The 26,473-nt window shown below is 40.4% G+C and overlaps 1 protein-coding gene across 13 annotated transcripts in view; it reads right to left on the bottom strand.

The window, feature by feature from the left end:
* GREB1L (GREB1 like retinoic acid receptor coactivator) overlaps nt 1-26,473 on the bottom strand; it is a 287,707-nt gene that overhangs the window by 43,724 nt on the left and 217,510 nt on the right. For all 13 annotated transcript variants that reach the window (XM_054538185.2, XM_054538181.2, XM_054538189.2 and 10 more), the window contains 2 exons: nt 8,064-8,244; nt 3,898-4,090 (listed from right to left, as the gene is read on the bottom strand). In XM_054538185.2, coding sequence (XP_054394160.1) covers nt 3,898-4,090; nt 8,064-8,244 — 374 coding nt within the window. The remainder of the gene's footprint in view (nt 1-3,897; nt 4,091-8,063; nt 8,245-26,473) is intronic.

Genomic DNA, 26,473 nt, shown 5'->3' with positions numbered 1-26,473 from the left:
CCCCATCCCCCCTGCCCAGGCCTTCCTGTCTTTCCAGGGCCATCCCCTGTTCTCTCTTTTCCACAGAGCTTCCTCTGGACCTCTCAAATAAATGTGACTCCTCCCTCACTTCAACTCCCGCAGCATTTTGATTTTTTGAAATTGTCTTATTCTCCTCTGGATAATAGTGACTTAGATATGTACTTTGCTTTCTCCTCTAAACCATCAGTTTTCTTTTTCTTTCTTTATTTTATTTTATTTTAATCTGTTACCCATGCTGGAGTACAGTAGTGCTACCTTGGCTCTTCGCAACCTCCGCCTCCCGGGTTCAAGTGATTCTCCTGCCTCAGCCTTCCGAGTAGCTGGGATTACAGTTGCCTGCCACCACACCTGGCTAATTTTTGTATTTTTAGTACGGATGGTGTTTCACCATGTTGCCCAGGCTGGTCTCGAACTCCTGACCTCAAATGATCTGCCTGCCTTGGCCTTCCAAAGTGCTGGGATTACAGGCGTGAGCCACTGTGCTCGGCCTAAACCATCAGTTTTCTGTGTGTTCTTTGCAAGATTCAACACAAGTCCACTAGTGTGCTCAATCATATTTTTTGAATTAAATTAATTTGCTTTTTTCCAATTACTCCTCCTGGGATATAGGCTTCAATATAACTAAAGGACGCTAATCATCAGGAGCTTCTCCCTTACATGTATAAGGTTGTTGTATGTTAAATTAAATGCTTTTTTTTTCCTTTATCCCATGTTGATCTCAATTTCAGGGATGATTTCTTTAAATCTTAAATTGAAGAAGAGTATAACTATTCACCTCTCAATTAGTTTGAACAAATACCTGATATCATATCTTTAATCCAGAAGTACATCACTAGATACGTCTAAGATAAGAAGCTCCTTCCCTCTTTTTGTTTTTGAGATGGAGTCTTCCTCTGTCGCCTAAGCTGGAGTGCAGTGGCATAATCTCGGCTCACTGCAATCTCCACTTCCTGGGTTCAAGCAATTCTCTGGCCTCAGCCTGCGGAGTAGCTGGGATTACAGGTGCCTGCTACCAGACCCAGCTAATTTTTGTATTTTTAGTAGAGATGGGGTTTCACCACATTGGCCAGGTTGGTCTCGAACTCCCGACCTCAAGTGATCCACTCATCTCAGCCTCCCAGGGTGCTGAGTTTATAGGAGTGAGCCACCGCGCCTGGCCAAGAACCCTTTTCAGAAACATAACCACAGGCTGGGTACAGTGGCTCATGCCTGTAATCCTAACACTTTGGGAGGTCAAGATAGGAGGACTGCTTGAGGCCAAGAGTTTGAGACCAGCCTGGGTAATACAGTGAGACACCGTCTCTACAGAATATTTAAAAAATTAGCCAGGCATGGTGGTATGTGCGTGTAGCTCTGCTACTTGGGAGGGTGAGGTGGGAGGATTGTTTGAGCCCAGGAGTTTGAGGCTGCAGTGAGCCATGATTGCACCACTGCACTCCAGCATGGGCGTCAGACCCTGACTCAAAAAAACATAAAAATAAATAACTGTAATACCATTATTAAACCTTAAAAATTAATCATTTCCTTAAAATGATTTTTTTTTTTTTGAGACAGGGTCTTGCTCTGTCTCTCAAGCTGGAGTGTAGTGGCATAATCTCAGCTCACTGCAGCCTCGACCTCCTGGGTTCAAGCAGTCTTCCCACTTCAGCCTCCCGAGTAGCTGGGATTATAGACACATGCCACCATGCCTGGCTAACTTTTATACTTCTTGTAGAGATGGGGTTTCACCATGTTGCCCAGGCTGGTCTTGAACTCCTGGGCTCAAGTGATCCACCCACCTCGGCCTCCCTAAGTGCTGGGATTACAGGTGTGAGCCACTGTGCCTGGCTAAAATGACTTTTAAGGAAAATTATTTTAAATCTGTTTCTCTATGTCATGATAGGAGAAAATAAAGGGCAGAGGCTATTGGTCCTTCTTCCTATCACTGGGGTGTGATCCCTTTTGGAAAGGACTGAATTAGGACAGTTCTCTCTACACTCCAACAATATATTGAAATTTAATGTATAACAGGAGAACTATCTGGGGGATTAAAAAATTAATTAGTCTTGGCTGGGCATGGTGGCTCACACCTGTAATTCCAGGACTTTGAGAGGCCGAGATGAGTGGATCAACTGAGGTTGGGAGTTCGAGACCAGCCTGGCCAACATGGTGAAACTCGGTCTCTATTAAAAAAACAAAAATTAACCAGGCATGGTGGCGGGAACCTGTAATCCCAGCTACTCTGGAGGCTGAGGCAGGAGAACTGCTTGAACCTGGGAGGTGGAGGTTGCAGTGAGCTGAGTTCGCACCATTGCACTCCAGCCTAGATGACAGAGCGAGACTCCGCCTCAAAAAAAAAAAATAATTAAAAAATAATTATTCTTTCCATTCATTCTCTTGGCAATCCCATTCTTTGTCAGAGCAACCCAGCAGCTACTTGAGTAGCCCACAGGCTCCCCTTGTAGTCTGGAGGCAAAGGAACTCTGGCAGCTCTGTTATCTCATCCCTACCTCAACTGCCCAATGAATGGCTGGAGCTGGCATGGAGAAGATACCAAGAAAGCAAAAGCTCAAAGTAATCCCTAGTGATAGAACACACTGAGTTAGTTCTCATAAGGCAGTGACTGCTGAAGACAACAAGATTCAAGGACCTGAGCTTCCTGCTTGCAAGGAACAAACCAATGCTTGAAGATAAGAGCGACAAGTCAGAGACCTTACCTACTTCATGACAGAATAAAATGCACTGGGTTGAAAAACAAATGTTAGTTTTATGTAAGGCATTTTTGGTGTTTTTAACTTAAACATGTTTATTTAAAAATATCCAGTGTGTTCAGTATTTTTAAATGAGGGATCCATTGCTTAATGGTTAATTTTTATTATTTTTATGCAACTCACATTTCTTTTCTTTGATAGTATATTTAGCATACAGTTTGCAGGTCACAGAAAATATTTTTCAATATTAGAGATTGGAGTAAAAACTATAAATCCCTGGATATATCCAATGTTGAGATGGGTAGTCTTAACACATTCACTACTACTATGGAGTTAAAGTAACAGTGCCATCATCCCATTTCATACAGAAGACTGTGAAAAGTGATTTAAAACAAAAACCCAGTTGCTGGAGGAGCAAGAGAGTAATTAACAATGATGCAGAGATCATCAGACTAAAACATGACAAAAAGCCCATCCAAGAGGACAATAAAATTTCCAGGTCTCAGGGTGAAATTAATCATATGAAGGCACAAAGGAAATCCAGGATATTGATGATGGCCTCAGATAACATCAACATTTTCTTTTTGAAAAATTATATAGGACAGATAATTTTGTATCTGCATGATACCTAAGAACCACCTAATCAAATTTATATAGGATACTATTCACAAGCCTTTAGTCTTATAATAATTGTAAATATATGGAACTTTTGGAAGGTACAGTATTATGTGGGTTTTTTTTTTTTGTTTTTTTTTTTGAGACAGAGTCTTGTTCTGTCCCTCAGGCTGGAGTGCAGTGGCACAATCTCCGCTCCCTGCAACCTCTGCCTCCCGGGTTTCAGTGATTCTCCTGCCTCAGCCTCCTGAGTAGCTAGGATTACAGGCGTGTGCCAGCACACCCAGCTAATTTTTTGTATTTTTAGTAGAGACGGGGTTTCACTGTGTTAGCCAGGATGGTCTCGATCTCCTGACCTTGTGATCCGCCTGCCTCGGCCTCCCAAAGTGCTGGAATTACAGGTGTGAGCCACCGCACCCGGCCAGATTTTTGAACTCTTACATAAAGCATTATGTTAGATTTTGAATTCTTATGAATATGGTCTTAAGCCGTGACATATTTTGTTACAAGGTCCTACCCTCTGGGGAACTGAGAACATGACAGTGTATCAGAGAGCAGGCAAGAGACTCACCCCAGTATCCAGCTGTATCCAGTGAACCTCATTGCTAGAGCTAATGCGGGACTGTTGGGTCTGCAGAGTGTATGGGAAGGAGCTGACCTGGAGGACCAGGAGGTTGAAAGCTTCCAGAACTTCTCTGCAATTAATGACTCTATCAGCTAGCCCATGACTGGGTTCGCCATGTGACAAAGAGCCTGAAATGACACTGTAGAAAAATTGAAAGTCAAATTAATACTTCATTTAACCAAGTAGATATAGAATCAGACACTAACATGGAGATACTGTTTTAGTTTTTATTTTTCTATCTCTTTTCAATTGGGAGCAGAGAAGAAACAACTAAAATTTGACACGGAAGGGAAAAAAAATTTACATTCCTTCTTTTCAGACAGATTTCAGGAATATGTATTTTTTTTCCTTTTCACTTTATTCCCAATATACCTCAAAGTGCAAACTCAGTCATTTAGGCCAGTGATATCTAAATCTGCAGTTGGGCTGGGCATGGTGGCTCACGTCTGTAATCCCAGCACTTTGGGAGGCCAAGGCAGATGGACCACCTGAGGTCAGGAGTTCAAGACCAGCCTGGCCAACATGGTGAAACCCCGTCTGTATTAAAAAAAAAAAATACAAAAAAAATTAGCTGGGTGTGGTGGTGTGTGCCTGTAATCCTAGCTACTTGGGAGGCTAAGGCAGGAGAATTGCTTGAACCAGGAGGAGGAGGTGGCGGTGGGTAGAAATCACGCCACTGTGCTCCAGCCTGGGCAACACAGTGAGACTGTTTAAAAAAAAAAACAACCCAAAAACAACAACAACAAAAATTAAATTCAGAGAAGTCCCAACACGTATCCTCAGAAATATCACCCAAAACTTTCAAAGATGAGGTGTACGGGGTCAATGAGCTATTCCTGCTCATAGAAGACTACCAAGACCTGAACAGATGTGGGCAAAATTTCTTTTCCCGCTCTCTCGCTCTCCCTTCCTTCCTTTCTTCGAAATCTAACAAGTTCTACAAGATTTTATTTATACCTATGTATGGCTCTAGGTTTCAGATTGTGGAGTATTATCAAACACTTTCTGGCTTCTGAAAAAGAGCTTTGCAATTCTGACATTTCCCTACCACAAACCAAAAACTTCCAGATTCTTAACCTCAGCATCTCCTGGAGAAAAGGACATCTATAAATGCCTGATGATGTCTGAAATTTCTCTCCTCACTACATGGTGAGGACAAACCATGATATGTAATACATGGTGACTATTTGCCACCCCTGACCCCTGCCGATTTGCTTTTTAATCCATAGGAGCAAAGATGCCCCCTACCAGATAATTACTAGAATTTGATCTGGGAGCAAATATGGCTCCCCATTTGACTCTTTTTTTTTTTTTTTTTTGAGACAGAGTCTCTCTCTGTGTCACCCAGGCTGGAGTGCAGTGGCATAATCTCCGCTCACTGCAACCTCTGCCTCCTGGGTTCAAGTGATTCTCCTGCTTCAGCCTCCTGAGTAGCTGGGATTACAGGCATGTGCCACCACGCCCAGCTAATTTTTTTGTATTTTTGGTAGAGACGGGGTTTCACCATGTTGGCCAGGCTGGTATTGAACTCTTGACCCCCCAAGTAATCCACCCACCTTGGCTTCTCAAAGTGCTGGGATTACAGGCGTGAGCCACTGCACCCTGCCAACCTCTCTTTCATTAATAAGTTCATCCAGGCCAGGCACGGTGGCTCACGCCTGTAATCCCAGCACTTTGGGAGGCCAAGGTGGGTGAATCACGAGGTCAGGAGTTCAAGGCCAGCCTGGCCAAGATGGTGAAACCCCATCTCTACTAAAAATACAAAAATTAGCCAGACGTGTGGCTGGCGTCTATAATCCCAGCTACTCGGGAGGCTGAGGCACAGATTGCTTGAACCCGGGAGGTGGGGGTTGCAGTGAGCCGAGATCACATCACTGCACTCCAGCCTGGGTGACAGAGCGGGACTCTATCTCAAAAATAATAATAAGTTCATCCAGTAAATATGATACTCTCTTGTTTAAACTGGGAAACTGGAGAAGGTTTCAGGTCATGAAAGTGGAATCTCTACTGCTTTTAAAGGCAACAGGGAAGAGAGAAGGGCAAGGAAGAGGAGAAATAGTGGGAGAGGAAGGAAAAGAAGCAAGGCCAAATGGAAAAGTGGGGTGGAGGCAGAGAGGGAAGCACATCTCCCTTCCAGGAGCTCATTCATCTTAACCTCCTTATTGCTGTCCTTTCTCTGATGAAGCTCAGTTCCACAAAGCTCTTAAAACAAAATTTTTTCAGGAATCTCTAAATTCATCCAGAGTGTAGTGATATGGTTTGGCTCTGTTTTTCCACCCAAATCTCATCTTGTAGCTCCCATAATTCCCATGTGTTGTGGGAGGAAGCTAGTGGGAGATGATTGAATTATGGGGATGGTCTTTCCCATGCTGGTCTTGTGACAGTGAAAGTCTCATGAGATCTGATAGTATTATAAGGGGGAGTTTCCCTGAATAAGCTGGCTGGAGAAATTTGCATAAGTAACAAGGAGCCGAATGTTAATCCCCAAGACAATGGGGGAAAATGTCTCCAGGGCATGTCACAGGTCTTCATGGCAGCCCCTCCCATCCACAGACCTAGAGGCCTAGGAGGAAAAAGTGGTTTTGTGGGCCAGGAGGGAAAAGTGGTTTTGTGGGGCGGGCCCTGTGCTGTGTGCAGCCTAGGGACTTGGAGCCCTGTGTCCCAGCTGCTCCAGCCATGACTAAAAGGGGCCAATGTACAGCTTGGGCTGTTGCCTCAGAGGGCGGAAGCCCCAAGCCTTGGCAGCTTCCATGTGGTGTTGAGCCTGTGGGTGCACAGAAGTCAAGAACTGAGGTTTGGGAGCCTCTGCCTAGATTTCAGAAGATGTATGGAAATGCCTGGATGCCCAGGCAAAAGTTTGCTGCAGGGGTGGGGCCCTCATGGAGAACCTCTGCTAGGGCAGTGTGGAAGGGAAATGTGGGGTCAGACCCACCACACAGAGTTCCTACTGGGGCCTGTAGCCTCTTTGTTTTAGCCAATTTCTCCCATTTATAATGGCTGTATTTATCCAATGCCTGTACCCCCATTGTATCTAGGAAGTAACTAACCTGCTTTTGATTTTACAGGCTCATAGGCAGAAGGGACTTGCCTTGTCTCAGATGAGACTTTGGACTTGGATTTTTGGGTTAATGCTGAAAAGAGTTGAGACTTTGGGAGACTGTTGGGAAGGCATAATTGGTTTTGAAATGTGAAGATATGAGATTTGGGAGGGGCAAGGGGCGGAAAGATATTGTTTGGCTCTGTATCCCCACCCAAATCTCATCTTGTAGCTCCCATAATTCCCACGTGTTATGGGAGGGACCCAGTGGGAGATGACTGAATTATGGGGGCGGGTCTTTCCCATGCTGTTCTTGTGACAGTAAGTCTCAAGAGATCTGATGATATTATCAGAGGTTTCTGCTTTTACATCTTCCTCATTCTCTCTTTGCCTGCCGCCATCCATGTAAGATGTGACTTGCTCCTCCTTGCCTTATGCCATGATTGTGAGGCTTCCCCAGCTATGAGGAGCTGTGAGTCCAGTGAAACCTCTTTCTTTTGTAAATTTTCCCAATCTCAGGTATGTCCTTATCAGCAGCATGAAAATGGACTAATGTATGTAGTTAACATAAAACCAACATGAAATCGATGAGAGAAGTTGAGGAAGCAAGAAAAGGGTAGGAAAAAGTTACCAGTAAGAAGATGGCAAACATTAGGGTCCCTGGGCTTTGGAATCACCTTTAACACATTTCTTTTCTTTCTTTTTTTTTTTTTTTTGAGACAAAGTCTCACTCTGTCACCCAGACAGGAGTGCAGTGGTGTGATCTTGGCTCACTGCAACCTCCAGCACCTGGGTTCAAACAATTCTCCTGCCTCAGCCTCCCAAGTAGCTGGGATTACAGGCATGCACTACCAGGCCCAGCTAATTTTTGTATTTTTAGTAGAGATGGGGTTTCACCATGTTGGCCAGGCTGGTCTCTAACTCCTGACCTCAAGCCATCCACCCACCTCAGCCTCCCAAAGTGTTGGGATTACAGGTGTGAGCCACCGCGCCCGGCCATCTTTAACACATTTTCATTAGGTAACAATTATTCCTGTAGAAGGGAGACTCCATTTGCTCACACTGAACCAATCACCTCGTTAGTTCCACATGGGAGTTGTCATGAACTAGCACAAACAGTGTGTACGGGTTCTGTTTCACTCTCCTCATAAAAACTTCAAACTTGGTTTGAATCTCATTGTCTAGACGAACAACATATTTTTCTGCTCTCTGATGGGCTGTCCCATTTTCCTCCAGACCCAAGTCTACAAGGACACCTGCCAAGAAGAAAAAAGTTCATCTTTTAACACACTTTTACACATACACACACACAGGAGATAGACTTGAGTTCACTGTCAGCTGACACTGGGTACCAACTGTATGAAGAGATTTACAGAGCAGATATTTTTTCTTTTTTATGTTCCCCATCACAGTATGAGGAGGAAATATCAGATATTCTTTTCTTTGTAACACTGCCACTCACCTCCCATCCCTGACACAAATACAGGGAACATTCTGGTATATGAGATAAAAGCAGCTGAGTGTATGAGACCTTTGCTTCATTAAATTCTATTTGTATATAACGTGCTGCTGCTAATGGCTTCAACAGGCCACCTGGAAAAAAATTAAGCTTTGGGCTACAGCTCTTGACCAAATTAATATAAGCCTTCTTTACCCTAAATTTGGCAACAAACCATATACAAGAAAAAAAAACCACTATAATGTTCAAAGACACCACGTTAGACTGTGAGCTTTTTATGGTAGTGTTTTACTCATTTTTATACAGTGACCATCTTGCACAGTATTTAGAGCACTGGCAGACCTCAATGAATGTCGGATTTATGTACCAACTTAATAAACTGAACTGAATTAGTCATGATTGCTATATTCTCAAAATGTTAGAAACTATGAAAGTTTAATACTGTATCATTATCTCTGTCTATAATAAAATTACTTCTACACACATCTAAAGTAGTTCTAGGCACATAAAACTGTTGTTGAGATAACTGATTAAAAGAAGAAATCTTCCTTTAAATGAAGAGACTTTTATGAATTATATTGACTTAATTTTATCTGTCTTTTCTTTTAATATAAATGCAGCTCAATGAACAATTACATGCAATTAGCATCTAGAATCTGTAATACTAACAGGCCTAAATGGTATAACAGAAAAAAAAGTTTTACCATTTGAAAAATTCTTTATACCAGAAAAGGTGGAGAGAAAGGTAATTTTGCTTTCAAACACTGTTCATGAGGAGCCTTTACTCACCGATTGTTTTCAATTCCCACCCAAATGTAGTCAAATTTTGTTGTGAATATTTCCAAAAGCAATCAATCAAACATTTAATTTGTCAGGTACTGGGATTTTTTTGAAAGTGGATTGTGGCCGGGTGTGGTGGCTCATGCCTGTAATCCCAGCACTTTGGGAAGCTAAGACAGGCGGATCACTTGAGGCCAGGAGTTCCAGACCAGCCTGGGCAACATAGTGAGACCTTATCTCTATAAAAAATACAAACATTAGCCGGGTGTGGTGGCGCACGCCTGTAGTCCCAGCTACTCAGAAGGCTAAGGAGGAGAACTGCTTCAACACAAGAGGCCGAGGATGCAGTGTGCCGAGATCACACCACTGCACTCCAGCCTGGGCAATACAGTGAGACTGTTTCAAAAAAAAGAAAAGAAACAAAAGAGAGGAAAAAACTCATTCAACCTTCGATAGCTATTTATTGATCATCTACTATGTGCCATGCCACTTACTGTGCTAGGTCGGGGGATACAGAGGGGAACAGGACTAAGATCTAAATCTCATGGAGTTTATGGTGGAGAAGACAGAAAATTCTGATGAGTGTCATGATGGAGACAAGGTACTATAGGGTAGGTAGAAGAAGCTGGTAGAGGCATTACAGAAAGGACCTACTTAATCTCTAAAGTGTCTGTTTCCTTATCTGTAAAATAGGGAGTGTAGTACCAGTTGCAAATTAGTCTGTATTTCCTGTTTATCCTTAGGAAATAAGCAGCGTGAGTTAAGGCATACTAAAAAGATCATAAATAATTCATAAAGAGGATAAAATATACTGTATTGATAAATAAGAGTTTGCTGCCTTTCAAAACAAATGAAATAAAGACTGAACGTGGCTTTTTGGCTAAGGTCCAGTATAAAGATGACTGTATATCTTTGACAGGTCAATTCCATACATTCCCTTACTGCAAAAACAAAGTTCCAGGAATCTAAGAGGTTGTTTTCTTGGATATAACCTGGTATATTAGTCCATAACTATGCAGGGTGCTGGCTCTGTCCTCAGCAGGCACATCAGAGCTACTTGATTGTTTTATTTGTAGCTGGGCATTTTTAGGAGATCATCCCTACTTTTAAATTGTGTTATAGACTTGCTTTTATTTTTAAGTTTTTTTTTTCCTCATAATGAAAGTGATAGATACTTATTTTGGAAAAACTGGAAAGTATAGAGATACATTTAAAAATAAAAATGTATCCATAATTCTTTAATTCACTGCTTCCATTTTTGTGCTTTCTTTCCTGTTTTTTTTTCTAGCATATTGTACAGCCTGACTCACATTCTGTAATTGTATATCCTGAGATATATATATATATATATATATATATATATATATATATATATATATTTGGCTTATAACTACAAAGAAAGAAACAAAACAAGTAAGAACAAAACTATCATTGTTTACTAATAATATGTCTGTCTAGAAAACACAAAATAATCTATGGATGAGTCAATAAGAATTTAGTTGATAGATTCAAAATCAATTTACAAAGATCAGTTGCATTTCTGTACACAAGCAGTAGTTAGGAAGTGCACTTTAAAAAAAATTTACAGTAAGTTCAAAAAATATTATGTATCTAGGAATAAATCTTACAAAAGGTATGTAAGACCTTTATGGAGAAAATGATGAAACTATTAATTACGTTAAAAATGACCTAAATAGAGCTACATCATAAAATAAAGTTAAAATTAAATTTTCCTCAAACTTATCTAGAGATTCAATGTAATTCCAATAAAATTACCTTTTTTTAAAAAATTTAAAGAGACAAGAGTCTTGTTCTGTCACCCACGCTGAGTGTAGTCGTGTGATCACATCTCATTGTGGCCTTGAGCTACTGGGCTCAAGCTATCCTCCTGCCTCAGCGTCCTGAGTAGCTGGGCCTGCAGGCATGTGCTAGCATGCCTGGCTTTTTTTTTTTTTTATAGAGAAGGGGGTCTCACTATGTTGCCCATGCTAGTCTCAAACCCCTGGCCTCAAGCAATCCTCCAACTTTGGCCTCTCAAAGCACTGGGATTATAGGCACAATCCTGGCCCAACAGGTTTGATTTTTTTTTATTTTACTTGAAAAAATGTTTTTAAAATGTATATGGCCGAGCAAAGAACCAAAAAGAGTCAAGATAGTTCTGAAGTAGAAAACATGGGAGAGGTTTGTCTCACTGGAAATTAAGAATTTCTTTGTTAATTAAGAATTTCTTTGTTAATAAGACAGTGGTTTGGGCACAGAGGTATGAGTTAGTAATTGTGTAATTATCAGAAAAAAAGTCAAAGAAGTGAATATATTGTAGATAATGAGAACTAGGTTTCTTCCTGTCAGAGAAAGAAGTTACAAATAACTCATATTTTTAAACATAGATAGGTAGATATAGAAATAGAGAGGTATATGTGTGCATTCATGTGTTAATATACATACATGTAATTTCCTAGCTCTGTCTGCTGAGTGGACTTAGGCACAATGACATCCTAGTAGCAATGGGCACACTTAACGCCCACATTTTGATTTCTAAATACCATTCTTCAATACAAGGAATCAGGTTTCTTGGAAAAAAGGTTAATCCCAGTGTTGAGGTAGAACAATAAAAAGTAACCCTCGAATGTCTTATGGTTTCAGAAAGTAAGAAAACAGTATGAAAATGGATGATAATATGTTAAAAAAAAAACAACACAAGAGCCTGCCCTGAAGGAGCCTCCAATGGCCAATGCTGGAAAATTTGAGCAAAATAATAATGATCATCACTATAGTGTTGGAGATAACCCATAGAATAAAATAAAAATGACCTGTATTTATAAATACATACATAAATGAGGAAGAACAGCTTTTCCTTACAGAATTTAATTAACAAACTCCTACTAGTAAATGTAGGGAAAAAATGACAGAAAATCATCAACTTGGAAATACTACAATAAATTGCAGGCAAGATCCACTAATGGATGCAAAAATTCATGGTTGAAAGTTTGATGAAAACAGGATATTATCATTGCTCAAAATATTTCCACAAGATTTTAAATCACTTCCAAAGAAGAAACTAGTAACTTTACAATGCAGAAACTTGGCAGACATGCCTTAATCAAGTGATCAAGGTTAACATCACCAATAATAAAACATCAACCTCATGTACTCCCTGACATGATGCAATGAGGACATAGTATCACTTTTGTGGTTTTCTTGCCAAAAACTCAAAACCTCAATTTAATTGTGAGAAAACGCAAACATTCCCTACACAAAACAATTGATTAGTATTAACTTAAGGTCATGAAAAGCCAGGAAAGACTGAAGAAATGTCATAGATTGGAGGAGATGAAGAGGACATAACTGAATGCAATGTGTGAACGTGGACTGGAACCTGGAACAGGAAAAACAACACGAAGAGAAAGATTGGTGAGATCTTTCGTTAACAGTATCACTCTGGCATTGAGTTCCTGCTCTGATAATTTTATTATAGTTAGGTAAGTTGTTAACTTTAAGAGAAATTGAGTGAAGGGTTTAGCGAACTCTATGATTTTTTAACAGCTTTAGTGATTGATATAAGCATGTATTCCATATAATTTACCCATTTATAATGTATAATTCAATGGCTTTTAGTATATATTCATGGAGTTGGACAACAGTCACCACAATTTTAAAACATTTTCATCACCTCCTAAGGAAACTCCATATATTTAACCCCTCAATTCTTCCCTCAACACCCCTATCCCTAGGCAATCACAGTCTACTTTGTGTCTCTATAGACTGGCTTATTCTAGACATTTCATGCAAGTGGAATGGTACAAGATGCAATCTTGTGTGATTGGCTTCTTTCACTTGGAATAATGTTTTCCAGTTTCATCCACATTGTAGTATGCATCAATACTTTATTTCTCTTTATTTTTAATATTCCATTGTATGGATAGACCACATTTTACTTATCCATTCATCACTTGGTGGATATTTGGGTTTTTCTGCTTTTTGGCTATTATGAATAATGTTGCCATGAACATTTGTGTACAGGTTTTTGCATGCACGTATATTTTCACTTCTCTCTCATTTCGTATCTTTTTTTTTTTTGAGACGGAGTCTCGCTCTGTCACCCAGGCTGGAGTGCAGTGGCATGATCTCGGCTCACTGCGAGCTCCACCTCCCGGGTTCACACCATTGTCCTGCCTCAGCCTCCTGAGTAGCTGGGACTACAGGTGCATGCCACCACGCCCGGCTAATTTTTTTGCATTTTTAGTAGAGACGGGGTTTCACTGTGTTAGCCAGGATGCTCTCAATCTCCTGACCTTGTGATCCGCCCGCCTCGGCCTCCCAAAGTGCTGGGATTACAGGCGTGAGCCACCGCGCCCGGCTCATTTCATATCTTGGAGTGGAATTGCTGGATCATAGAGTAACTCTATATTTAATCATCTGGACAACCACTAGACTGTTTCCTAAAGTGACTGTACCATTTTAAATTCCTAACAGCAGTGTACGAGGTTCCGATTTCTCCAAATATTGACAATTCTTACTATCTCTCTTTTATGGGTCATCCTAGTGGGGTGTGTAGTAGTCTCTCATTGTGGTTTTGATTCGCACTTCTCCAATGGCTAATGATGAACATCTTTTCATGTGTTCATTGCCCATTCATGTATCTCCTTTGGACAGATGCCTATTCAGATCCTTCATCCATATCTTAATTAAACAATTTGTCTTTTTATTATTGAGTTGTAACAGGTCTTTGAATATTGTAGATATAGTCCTGTATCAGATAAATGATATCCAAATAGTTTCTCCTATTCTGTGGCTTGTCTTTTCACTTTCTTGATGATGTCCTTTGAAGTACAAATATTTAAAATTTTGAGGATTGTCCAGTTTGTATATAAAAGTTTATGCTTTTGGTGTCACATATAAGAAATAATTATTAGTATTCCAAGGTCACAAACATTTATACTCATTTTCTTCTAAGAATTTTGTAATTGTAACTCTTACATTTAGGTCTTTGATCCATTTTGAGTTATTTTTTGTATGTGCGGTAGAGGTCAAACTTTATTCTTTTGCATGTGGATATTCAGTTGTCCCAGCATCATTCGTTGAAAAGACTGTTCTTTCTCTGTTAAACTGTCTTGGCACCCTTGTCAAAATTGAATTGACTGTAAATGGGAGGTTTATTTCCGGAATCTCAATACCATCTTGTTTATCTATATGTTTATCATTTTGTCATCACCACACTGTCTTCAGTACAGTAGCTTATATAGTTTACTGTAGCTTAAAATAGGGAAGTGAGAGTCTTCCAACGTTATTCTTTTTCAATAATGTTTTGGGTATGCTGGGTCTTCAAATTTCCACATGAATTTTAGGATCAGCTTGTAAATTTCTGCAAAGAAGCCAGCTGGGATTTTGGTAGGGGATGCATTGAATCTGTAGACCAATTTGGGGGAATATGGTCATCTTAAAAATATTAATATATCTTCAATTTTATAAATATAAATGTCTTTTCATTTATTTAGGTCTTCTTTAATTTCATTCAGCAATGCTTCATTATTTCAAAGCATAAGTTTTGCACTTCTTCTGTCAAATTCATTCCGATGTATTTTATTTTTTTATATTCTTGTAATTAAAATTTTCTTAATTTCATTTTCAGATCCCTTGTACTATTTTTACAACTTTTTAATGTCTAAAATTATTTTAAAATAAAAAAATTTAAGGAGGTATGCGCATACCAAATATTTACTGAAGCGCATACACTGCAGGTGGGAGTGTAAATACAATCACTTTGGAAAAAATTTAGCATTCTTTCATAAAATTTAAAATGTTCATAAGCTGTGCTCCAACAATTCTATTCCCAGAGAAACTCTTATATGTGTACCAGCACTGTTTGAAGGAATCAAAAACTAGAAACATTACAAATGTACATCAGTAGTAGAATTGTGCTTTTTAAAAGATAAGTGATGTATTTATACAAAAGAATACTAAAAATCAGTAAAATGAATGAATTACAGCTACAAACAACAGCAGGAACAACTTCAGGGACGTAACATTAAGCATAAAAAATAAATCACAGGAGAATACGTAGAATGTAGTTCCACTTAGGTTTAAAGCATATGAAATTAAGCACCTATTGTTTAGAAGTTAAGGCATTATGATAAAACTATAAATAAAAGCAAGGGAATGATAAACACAAAATTCAGTGTAATGGTTACCTTTGAAAAGAGAGGGACATTAGCATCAAGGAGGCGCACTAGGGAGGAACAGTCTTCTGTGTTCCTTATTTTGGTGGGTAATGAGTGCTCATTCCATTGTGATTTTTAAAATATCCTTTATAAATTTGATCTATTCAATAAATAAAACTTCTTAAAAAGGGGGAATGTAAATTACCTATCCATGTTTTAGAAACTACTTAAGGACAATAATAACTCTACAGAATTCCATCTGACAGATACATCATCAATGAAAAGCAGCAACTATTTTAACTTCACATTCTATTTTGACTACTACAGAAATGGAAAGACTAGTGTCATAAATACCTGTATACTCTTCAATTAGATGAATCAGTTGTTAATATTTTGCTACATTTGCTTTTTTCTTTGTTACTTTTTATGTATTGTGTTTTTGCTAAATAATTTGGAAATAAGTAACATATATCATAATACTTTACCCTTAAATCCTTCAATATGCTCTTCCTAAGAGCAAAGGCATTCTCCTATAAGACTACAATATTATTATTACATCTACGGAAATGAACCAACATCAGTATAATATTCTTTAATACACAGCCCATATTCGAGTTTCAGTAATTGTCCCAGAGCTGTGTTTTAATTTTTTATATTTTACTCAAGTATCCAATTAAGAATTAAGCATGGGTTTTGGGGCTGGGGAGATAAGGTTTGTTAAAGGACACAAAATTTCAGCTCGACAGGAGGAAAAGTTCAGGGAATTGATTGTACAACATGGTAATTATAGTTAATAATAATATATTTTATACTTGAAAATTGCTAAGAGAGTAGATTTTAAATGTTCTTCACCACAAACAAATAATAAGTATGTGAGGTAATGGATATGTTCATTAGTTTGATTTAGCCATTCCATAATGTTTACTTAACATGTCATGTTCTATATCCAAAACATATACAATCTTTGTCCATTAAAAAATAAATGAGTTAAGTATTATACTTGGTTGTCATGTCTCTTTATTCTCCATGTTTAAAATAACCGAACAGCCTCCCTGACTTTTCTTTTACCTTTTTTTCTTTTACCTTTTTTTCTTTTTAATCTTTCATGACGTTATTTTTTAAAATTCAAGCTAATTGTTTTGTAAGATGCCACACCATCTGGATCTGTCTGGAAGCTTCCTTGTGATCAGACTCAGGTTGAACAGTTTTGGCAATTATACCTCATAGGTGACATTGTGTGCTTTTTTGCACATAATGTCAGTTTGTCTCATAACTGGAGATGCCAAATTTTGATTACTTGGTTATGGCAGTGTCTACTGCCAGATCTCTCCATTGTAGAGATACCTTTCCCTCTTTGTTAGCTTTTAATCCATGGGATGATACTTTGAGACTCTGTGAATATTTGTTCCCTGACATTTTTTTTTTTTTGAGATGGAGTCTCTCTCTGTCCCCAGCCTAGAGTGCAGCGGCGAGATCTTGGCTCACTGCAACCTCTGCCTCTTGGATTCAAGTGATTCTCCTGCCTCGGCCTCCTGAGTAGCTGGGATTACAGGCATGTGCCACTATGCCCGGCTAATTTTTGTATTTTTAGTAGAGATGCGGTTTCACCATATTGACCAGGATAGTCTCAATCTCTTGACCTCATGATCCGCCCCCCTCGGCCTCCCAAAGTGCTGGGATTACAGGCGTGAGCCACTGCACCCAGCCCCCTAATGACATTTTATTCAATGGCTTTAGTATCCATCTTTGTCAGAATCAATAATTACACATTGGTACTACAAAGTGGGGATTTTCTAATTCCATCATTTTTCCTGCATTTATTAACTGGTACTCTTCTGTAGAGAAGGCATTCCCCTAACCTCTCAGCTCTCCTGCTCCTTTTATTTTTTAGTATTGCTCTGGACTCATGGGTTTTAAAAAATTTTTTAATAGGTTGCAATCCATTGCTATCATTCCTTGTGACGCTCGAAATTTCCAAATTTAGCCATAAATCCCCTCAAGCAGGCTGCCATGTCCTTTTGGCATGCTCCAATCAATCTTTGCACTTTCCCACTTTCTGGAACAACAAAATATTCCAGAAATGTTTCCACCTCAGAGCTGGGACAGTGGGGAATGGTGTTAAAAGCCCAAACCTAAATGCTCCATGTGCTCACAGATAGGAGTTTGAGACCAGCCTGAGCAACGTGGTGAGATCTTGTCTCTAAAAAAAATTAGCCAAGTGTGGTGGCATGTGGCTGTAGTTCCAAATACTTGGGAGGCTGAGGTGGGAGGATTACTTGAGCCTGGGAGTTCGAGGATGGAATGGGGCATGATCAGGCCACTGCACTCCAACATGGGCAACAGAGTGAGACCCTGTCTTTCAGTGGACAGGAGGATTTTTCTTTTTTCAAATTATGACTTCACCCTTTTATTGCCAATTTAAACCTAAAATGAATATTTCTTATTTTCCCATTTCACATTTGAAGTTCCCGTCTTTCATTTGAGAACCCTGGTTTCCAACATTAAACTACTGCCGGGCATGGTGGCTCACACCTGTAATCCCAGCACTTTGGGAGGCCGAGGCGGGCGGATCATGAGGTCAGGAGATCGAGACCATCCTGGCTATCACGGTAAAACCCCATCACTACTAAAAATACAAAAAATTAGCCAGGTGCGGTGGCGGGTGCCTGTAGTCCCAGCTACTTGGGAGGCTGAGGCAGGAGAATGGCATGAATCTGGGAGGCGGAGCTTGCAGTGAGCCGAGATCATGCCACTGCACTGCAGCCTAGGTGACAGAGCGAGACTCCGTCTCAAAAAAAAAAAACCATTAAACCATTTACCTATTTGCTCTCTCCTATGATATACACAAAATAGTTTTAAAATTATCAGTAATACTCCCAATAACAAACATTCTAATTCAAATTCAAGATTTCTTTCCAATCTTTTTCCCCATAGGATATGTCACATTAACAACGTACAGTAAGAAAACTGTTAAAAAGTTACTTGAATTAATTCTTTTTGCTGTGTGGTTAATGTTATCAATGTGATATGCAGTTAGGTTCCTTCATTTGTTTGTATTAAATTTTAAGTTTGCCTTTCCCCATTATTTTATTTTTGAATATATAAATCATTTTCAAGGCTCAAAAGTCAAAATTATAGTCACTCCATACCTATCTCTTCCATCCCATAGATGAACTTTTCCATTAGGCCGGGTGCAGTGGCTCACACCGGTAATCCCAGCACTTTGGGAGGCCAAGGTGGGTGGATCACCTAAGGTCAGTGGTTCGAGACCAGCCTGGTCAACATGGCGAAACCCTTTCTCCACCAAAAATACAAAAATTAGCTGGGTGTGGTGGTGTGTACCTGTAATCCCAGCTACTCTGGAGACTGAGGCAGGAGGATCACTTGAACCTGGGAAGCAGAGGTCACAGTGAGCCAAGATCGTGCCACTGTACTCCAGCCTGGGTGACAGAGCAAGACTCCACCTCAAAAACAAAAACAAAACACAAAACAAAAAGAACAAATAAACTTTTTCTTTAGCTTCTGACTTAACTTTCATGCTTTGTTTTGTTTTTCAAAAATAAGCAGAGGCAAGGAATCTGAAAATGTCAGAAGTGCTGAGCAATGGCCAGTCTAAGAAAAGTCACTTTTATTCTGTTTCCTTACTAACTTAATTTATCACAGTTCTATGGAATGAAACAAGTTTATTTTTCAAATGAATCATAAGCAAATTGTCACATCTTTCCAACTCCACAATAAAACATGGATATCAGCAGCGCGCACCTGCGGCACTGATGGTGGTACTAAGAGATCCAGGGCTGTGTCTAACTAAATACTAAATCTTACTTTTGACATGAGTGGGAACGTAGGAGCACCAGTAACTCTTCTTCCTTCCTGACATTTTGCAACTCATTGAGTTCTAGAACACAGCCAGTGGTGGTTGGGAGTCACCGTGTTCCCTAAAGGTTTAGATTAATAACCTTTTAGGGAACACATTAACTAATGTCTCTTACTCTTGGCCAAAGTAGATTTCTGGAACATAGGCTTTAATAACTAAATTTGTTTTTACCAGAGGGCTACCAAATCTTAAAGATTATTTCTGTGTTTGCCTTTCAAAATAGATTTGAACTTAAAATTCAACAAAATGTTGAATATTTGTTCAGCAAATATTCATGCATAGTAAAATATCATTTTACTTTCTGGCTGAAGAGAAAGATCATTAATAAACATGCAACTACAACACACAGTGTGTTGAGTGCCAGGGCTGGAGAACTGCAGTGTGTGCGTGGTGCTCACGCACACACACACGGTGAGAGAAAAGCTGGGAAGGCGCATGCCCTGGCAGCCAGAGGAACCAGAAGGAATCTAACGAAAGGAATGGAGGTCTCCAGTGTTGCCAAAAGCTCAGAGAAGGACTGAAAAGGTCATTGGTGATACGGGTAAGGGTGCTGTGAGGGTGGGAGCCAGTCTGCCAGGTGTTGGGGAGTGACTGGGAGATGGAGGTGAGGATGGACACAGCCCTCTTGGTTTGGCAGTTGGTAGGAGGAGGGGAGCTGGTGGGATTAACGGAGTCTTGTTTTGTCTTTGAGAGAGTGGGGCAGGTTGACACTGATGGAATGAGACCCCAGAGAGAAAAAAGTTGAAGCAATGAGAGAAGAAAAGCAATAGCGTGAGGTTCCTCAAAGGTGGAAACTGTATCTGGGGTGAGGTGTGTGGGTCAGGCTGAAACAGAGCAGGGCAGCTCCTCCACTGATCAGCAGGGAAGGGGACAGGTGTATACACAGTTAGGTTTTTAGATTCCCAGGTGGGAAGTTGTTGTTTTTTTTTTTCTTTTTCTTTTCCTTTTTTTTTTTTTGAGATGGAGTCTCACTCTGTCACCCAGGCTGGAGTGCAGTGATGCGATCTCGGCTCACTGCAACCTCCGCCTCCCAGGTTCAAGTGATCCTCCCACCTCAGCCTCCTGAGTAGCTGGGATTACAGGTGCATGCCACCATGCTTGGCTAATTTTTGTGTTTTTAGTAGAGACAGGGTTTCACTATGTTGGCCCGGCTGGCCTCGAACTCCTGACCTTAGGTGATCTACCTGACTCAGCCTCCCAAAGTGCTGGGATTATAGGCATGAGCCACCACACCTGGCTTAGAGGCAAGTTTTTATTTGTTTTTTTCTTTGGGTGGGGTAGCATGGTCATTTGCTAAGAGAGAAAGATGAGGGATGAAGTCTGGGGTTTGAGGAGTGAAATGGAGTCCATGACAGCCACTGTGGAGAATGGGAGAGAGAACCAACTAAAGAATCAAAAAAGGGCTATGCACGGTGGCTCACGCCTGTAATCCCAGCACTTTGGGAGGCCGAGTCAGGTGGATCACTTGAGGTCAGGAGTTCGAGACCAGCCTGGCCAACATGGTGAAGCCCCATCTCCACTAGAAATACAAAAATTAGTCTGGGAGCAGTGGCTTACACCTGTAATTGCAGCACTGGGAGGCCAAGGTGGGTGGATCACCTGAGGTCAGGAGTTTGAGACCAGCATGACCAACATGGTGAAACTCCATCTATACAAAAAAATTAGCCGGGTGTGGTGGCGCATGCCTGTAATCCCAGCTACTCAGGAGACTGAGGCAGGAGAATTGCTTGAACCCGGGAGGCAGAGGTTGCAGTGAGCCAAGTCTGCGCCATTGCACTCCAACCTGGGCAACAAAAGCGAAACTCTGTCTCAAAAATAAACAACAAAAAAAATTAGCCAGGCGTGGTGGCACATGCCTGTAATCCCAGCTACTCGGGAGGCTGAGGCAGAAGAATTGCTTGAACCTGGGAGGTGGAGGTTGCAGTGAGCCGAGATCATGCCATTCTACTCCAGCCTGGGCCACAAGAGCGAAACTCTGTCTCAAAACAAAAACAAAAACAAAAACAAAAACAAAACAAGAATTTAGTACGCCATCAACTGGAAAGGTTGATTTTTCCCCACACAGTGAGAACATGTTGTATATGCCACAAAGGAGAGTGTGGCCTGAAATTGGGAACGTCTGAATGGGTGATTCCAGGATTAGGCAGGGTCCAGGGTATGACGAGGGGGGCAGTGGTTGTGGCTGTGGTGAAGCGGGGGGTAAATGTGCCTGAGGGTGAGAACAGAAGGTACTGAGAGCTGGGTACTGGCTGGGCCATCCCCCGGACAGCAATGCATGTGCTGGGTAATGCTTGCACAGAGCAATCTCTCGTGTTTCCTCTACCTCAGGACACAGTAGTTTCCCAGTACGTTCTTCCTGGGCACCTGTTCCCTGTGTCTTAGTCACTGAACAAAAATACTGTCTTTTTTTCTGTTGAAATTTTGAGTGACCAGCAAGGGAGTATAAGGTTGGTGAGACCAAAAAAATATGTCTTTTTTTTTTATTAAAATTTTTTTTTGTTATTTATTGTTATCTTACAGAAGAAAGCTCCGCCACAAGAAAATCTGTTTTTAGAAACTGAGAATGCCGGCCATGCACAGTGGCTCACTCCTGTAATCCCAGCACTTTGGGAGGCCGAGGTGGGCAGATCCCCTTGAGGTGAGGAGTTCAAGACAAGCCTGGCCAACATGGTGAAACCCTGCCTCTACTAAAAGTACAAAAATTAGCTGGGCATGGTGGTGGGCGCCTGTAATCCAAGCTACTCGGAAGGCTGGGGCAGGAGAATCACTTGAACCTGAAGGGCGGAGGTTGCAGTGAGCCGAGATTGTGCCACTGCACTCCAGCCCAGGCAACAAGAGCAAAACTCCGTCTCAAAAAAAAAAAAAGTAAAGAAAAAGAAAAAGAAAAGAAAGTGGGAATGCCTTCCTCTCTCTCTTCACTTCCCCCGCAATGTCTACTGCTTCCTTAAAACTGTCTTATGTCCATTTGAATAGAGTAATCTCTGTATCAGCAGACAAATACGTCTCTCTGGCTTTGTTATAATCATGCATGTGTTAAAGTATCAGAGTTGTGTCATTCCCCTGACAGGATAAAACTTCCTTGCCTGGATACCTCCAGACCCGCTCCCATTTGCTGGGGCTCCCACCAACACCATTTTACAAGCAGGGAGGCGAAAAATGGATAGTCACTTCCTGTACTTCTCTCTCCCACCTTGAACTGAAATGGGCTTGCCTTTGGATTGCACCAGTATGCTAGTATTCTCATCCACAGAATATGGGGTCCTCCGAATTAGAAGAATTATGCTACCACTTCAGATTTCTAAAAAAATGACACTAAAATAAAAGAATTTCCTATAGTATAAAAATGCTCCTTCCCCACTGATCACTCCAGCAGTTACAAGCCTACATTAGGCAAACTTAAAAGATGTTAAACCCCCTTCATTTTTTTTAACCTTCAAATTCTGTCTATGATATTTTGTTTTGTTTTCCTTTTTCCTCTTCCCTCCCCTCTTTGCTTCATTTCTTCATCAGAATGTGAGCTGAGGTTTCAAATACTTCACTTTAGTGCTGGATCTGCAACAACATGATGGTTTCTATTTTCATCCTTTCACTTTCAGCCATGCAGGCACTGCCAAGGATGTGCCCTTTCTGCATACTCTGGCAGCTCTTCCCTGGCAGGCTCTGCTGGAATGCTTTCTTTAGTAAAGGAGGCAAATGGAACCAGGACACAGAGACCTTGGACACTGTTTCTCCTTCTGCCCATCTCTTTCTCCTTCTAGCCCTCCATTCAAACATCAGTTGAGCACCTGCTGGTGCCAGGCCCAAGAGAGGCATGAAACGAGGCACTAGGCATGCAACAATAAAAAAACTGTCCTTGGGCCGGGCGCAGTGGCTCACACCTGTAATCCCAGCACTTTGGGAGGCCAAGACGGGTGGATCACATGAGGTCAGAAGTTCGAGACCAGCCTGACCAACATGGAGAAACCCCGTCTCTACTAAAAATACAAAAAAATTAGCCAGGCATGGTGGCGCATGCCTGTAATCCCAGCTACTCTGGAGGCTGAGGCAGAAGAATCGCTTGAACCCGCGAGGTGGAGGTGGAGGTGGTGGTGAGCCAAGATCGCACCACTGCACTCCAGCCTGGGCAACAAGAGCAAAACTCGGTCTCAAAAAAAAAAAAAACTGTCCTTGCTCTCAAGGTACTACCCTCTGTGACCTCAGGCAAACTAGGCTCTTCTCAATTCACATGATGACATATGAGGAAACTAAGTCAGATGATTTCTTAAAAACTTTCTGTTTTAACAGCTATGATTTTAAAGAGTTATTTTAATGGATGATCTCCTGCTATTTATTCTACCCGGAACAATTTCTCCGTACATTTTAACATGCTTCTAGTCCTTTCTCTTCTATCAATTGGTATGTGTTCCAAGAATATGAAGGTATTTAAATATCCAAATAAATACTTTTTTTTGTAATTATGATGTGACTATACATTCATTAAGAATGATGCTCACAAAAGATGTTCATGACATGGAAAAAGGTACACACTGTAATGCCAAGTGAAAAAAACAGAGGCAGGGAAGAGAGGTGGAACGCTAGGTATTAAGTTATTTGTTAATGCCAACATTTTAACAGTGGTTACCCTTGAAAGGTAGGATTATAAATGTTTAAATGTTTCTACTTTATTTTTTTAAATGATGCATGCCATAATCATGTTTTTATAACAAAATAAAGGTATGTTTAAACATACAGAAGTGATTGTTTTTGCAGCAAAAATTTCAGTATGTATGCCAAAGCAAGATGTGAATAATTCTAAAAATATGCTTTGCTTTGAGTGTGCCAAACCTGTCTATTACATCGATTTTTTTTTCTGGATTCTAAGCTTATATAATTGGTCAAATTCTGGTACCTTTTTGAGAGGTGATAATCTTAAAATACTTTAGAAAAATCTGAGGGCATTGAGAAGAGAAAGGAAAAAATCTGTATAATTTATTCATCTGTCAAAAATGCAAGGCTTTATTTAGGAGCTTGCATTTATTAGGAAAGGTGAAAGTACAGGTCACTGAGAGGTTATTTCAGGAAAAGGCTCTGCAGATGATTTCGTCACTTCAAACAGGTGCCATGATGTGTTTGCTCAAGCACAATTTGGGATATCAGATCACAAACTCAGGGAGGCCACAAATGCCAACTGGTGCAAGTAAAATACCTAAAAGACAAGGCCCTCCCTCCATGTTACGAAAGGAAAAAAATCCATATGAAATAACAAAAAAATCTGGCTACTGCTTGGTGTGACCGACACCCACCCACTCCCCACACTGCAGAAGAGGCAGGAAAGATAAATGCAGAAAGAAGCCAGTAGCTGAGAGAGAGAACTCACTTTGGTTTTTGGGAGAGCTGTGAGAGAAGGCATTTGACCTTTTCCAGCTCATCACCTACAGGTCGATATTTCCAACAAGTCATTTTGTAACTTGTCATTCCAAAACTGAGAGGCTAAAAAGAAGACTGCACTGTCAACCAGGCACTTGGGCCTCCAGAAGATGTGGACAAAACTTCACATGTCAGTCACAGCCACCAAGAGGGGTTAAAGAGATAGAAACAGGGAAAAATATACTGTCAGTCGGCTCATTTGGCCTCTGGAACAAGAGGCCTTTTTAAAAAACTTTTAATTTTAAATTTTGTGGGTACACAGTAGGAGTATATATTTATGGAGTATATGAGAAAATTTGATACACGCATGGAATGTGTAATAATCACATCAGGGTAAATGGGGTATCCATCCCCTGACGCATTTATCCTTTGTGTTACAAACAATCCAATTACAATACTCTTTTAGTTACTTTTAAAAGTACAATCAAGCAAGATTTCTTATTGAGCCATGCTACTCAAAGTGTGGTCTTCTGACATTGGCATCCCTAGAAGCTTGTTAGAAATGCAGAATCCGGGCTGGGTATGGTGGCTCATGCCTGTAATCCCAGCACTTTGGGAGGCTGAGGCTGGTGCATCACTTGAGGTCAGGAGTTCAAGACCAGCCTGGCCAATACAGTGAAACCCTGTCTGTAATAAAAATACAAAAATTGGCTGGGAGCGGTGGTGCACACCTGTAATCTCAGCTACTTGGAAGAGGCTGAGGCAGGAGAATTGCTTGAACCCAGGAGGTGGAGGTTGCAGTGAGCCAGGACTGTAGCACTGCACTCCTGCCTGGGCAACAGAGTGAGACTATGTCTCACAAAAAACAGCAACAACAACAAAAAAAATCAAATGCAGAATCCGGAGCACAACCCAGACCCACTGAAGTGGAATCTGCATTTTAGCAAGATCCCCAGGTGATCTTTATGTAGGATAAAATTTGAGAGGCACAATTCATATCGGCATTTACACTTGGCCATCTTTATACTATACTGGTGTCTCTATAGCAAGAACTACTCTCATTGATATAGTGCTTATAATTTACATGCTTTCACATGTTGTATCTCTCTGACCTCCCTAATACTAAAAAGCAGGCAGAATGGGAATAGAAAACTGAGTTCCAGGCTGGGCGCAGTGGCTCATGCCTGTAATCCCAGCACTTTGGAAGGCCAAGGCACAGGAGGATTGCTTGAGGCCAGGAGCTGGAGTCCAGTCTGGGCAACAAAGTGAGACCCAGTATCTACAAAAAATTAAATTTATAATTTATTATATAATAATAAATAATAATTTATTATATAATAATAAATAATTTATTATATAATAATAAATAATTTATTATATAATAATAAATAATTTATTATATAATAATAAATAATAATTTATTATATAATAATAAATAATAATTTATTATATAATAATAAATAATTTCCTTTTTAAAGCTAGTTTACAAAGGCAAGCATTTTACAGCTGTTCCAAGTTTCTAAATTCCTTATACCTTCTTGTAATTCTAAACCAATTTTATTTCTGAAAAGGGATATTATTTACCACAGACTTGTAACATTTTTTTTTCAGACTTGTACAATTTTTGCTCTCTACCTTTTCACGTTTTCTGGGAAAAACATTTTTTTTCTTTATACTTAAAGTTATTAGGAATAACGCTAACCTTTTTTTCTTAAAGAACGTCATTGCTGACATGGGTGATGGTGTTCTGATTTCCAGGTTGCAGATGTGCTGTTAATGTGCTAAATGGCCAAGAATCCACCTATGCAAATGAGGCCTGCATGTGGGAGGAGTTCAGGTGGCACAGATGCCATCAACTCATGCAG

This window comes from Pongo abelii, chromosome 17 (assembly GCF_028885655.2).
Source record: "Pongo abelii isolate AG06213 chromosome 17, NHGRI_mPonAbe1-v2.0_pri, whole genome shotgun sequence".
NCBI lineage: Eukaryota > Metazoa > Chordata > Mammalia > Primates > Hominidae > Pongo > Pongo abelii.
The sequence above is the reverse complement of the archived record's forward strand: the minus strand, read 5'-3'. Positions and strand labels throughout refer to the sequence as shown.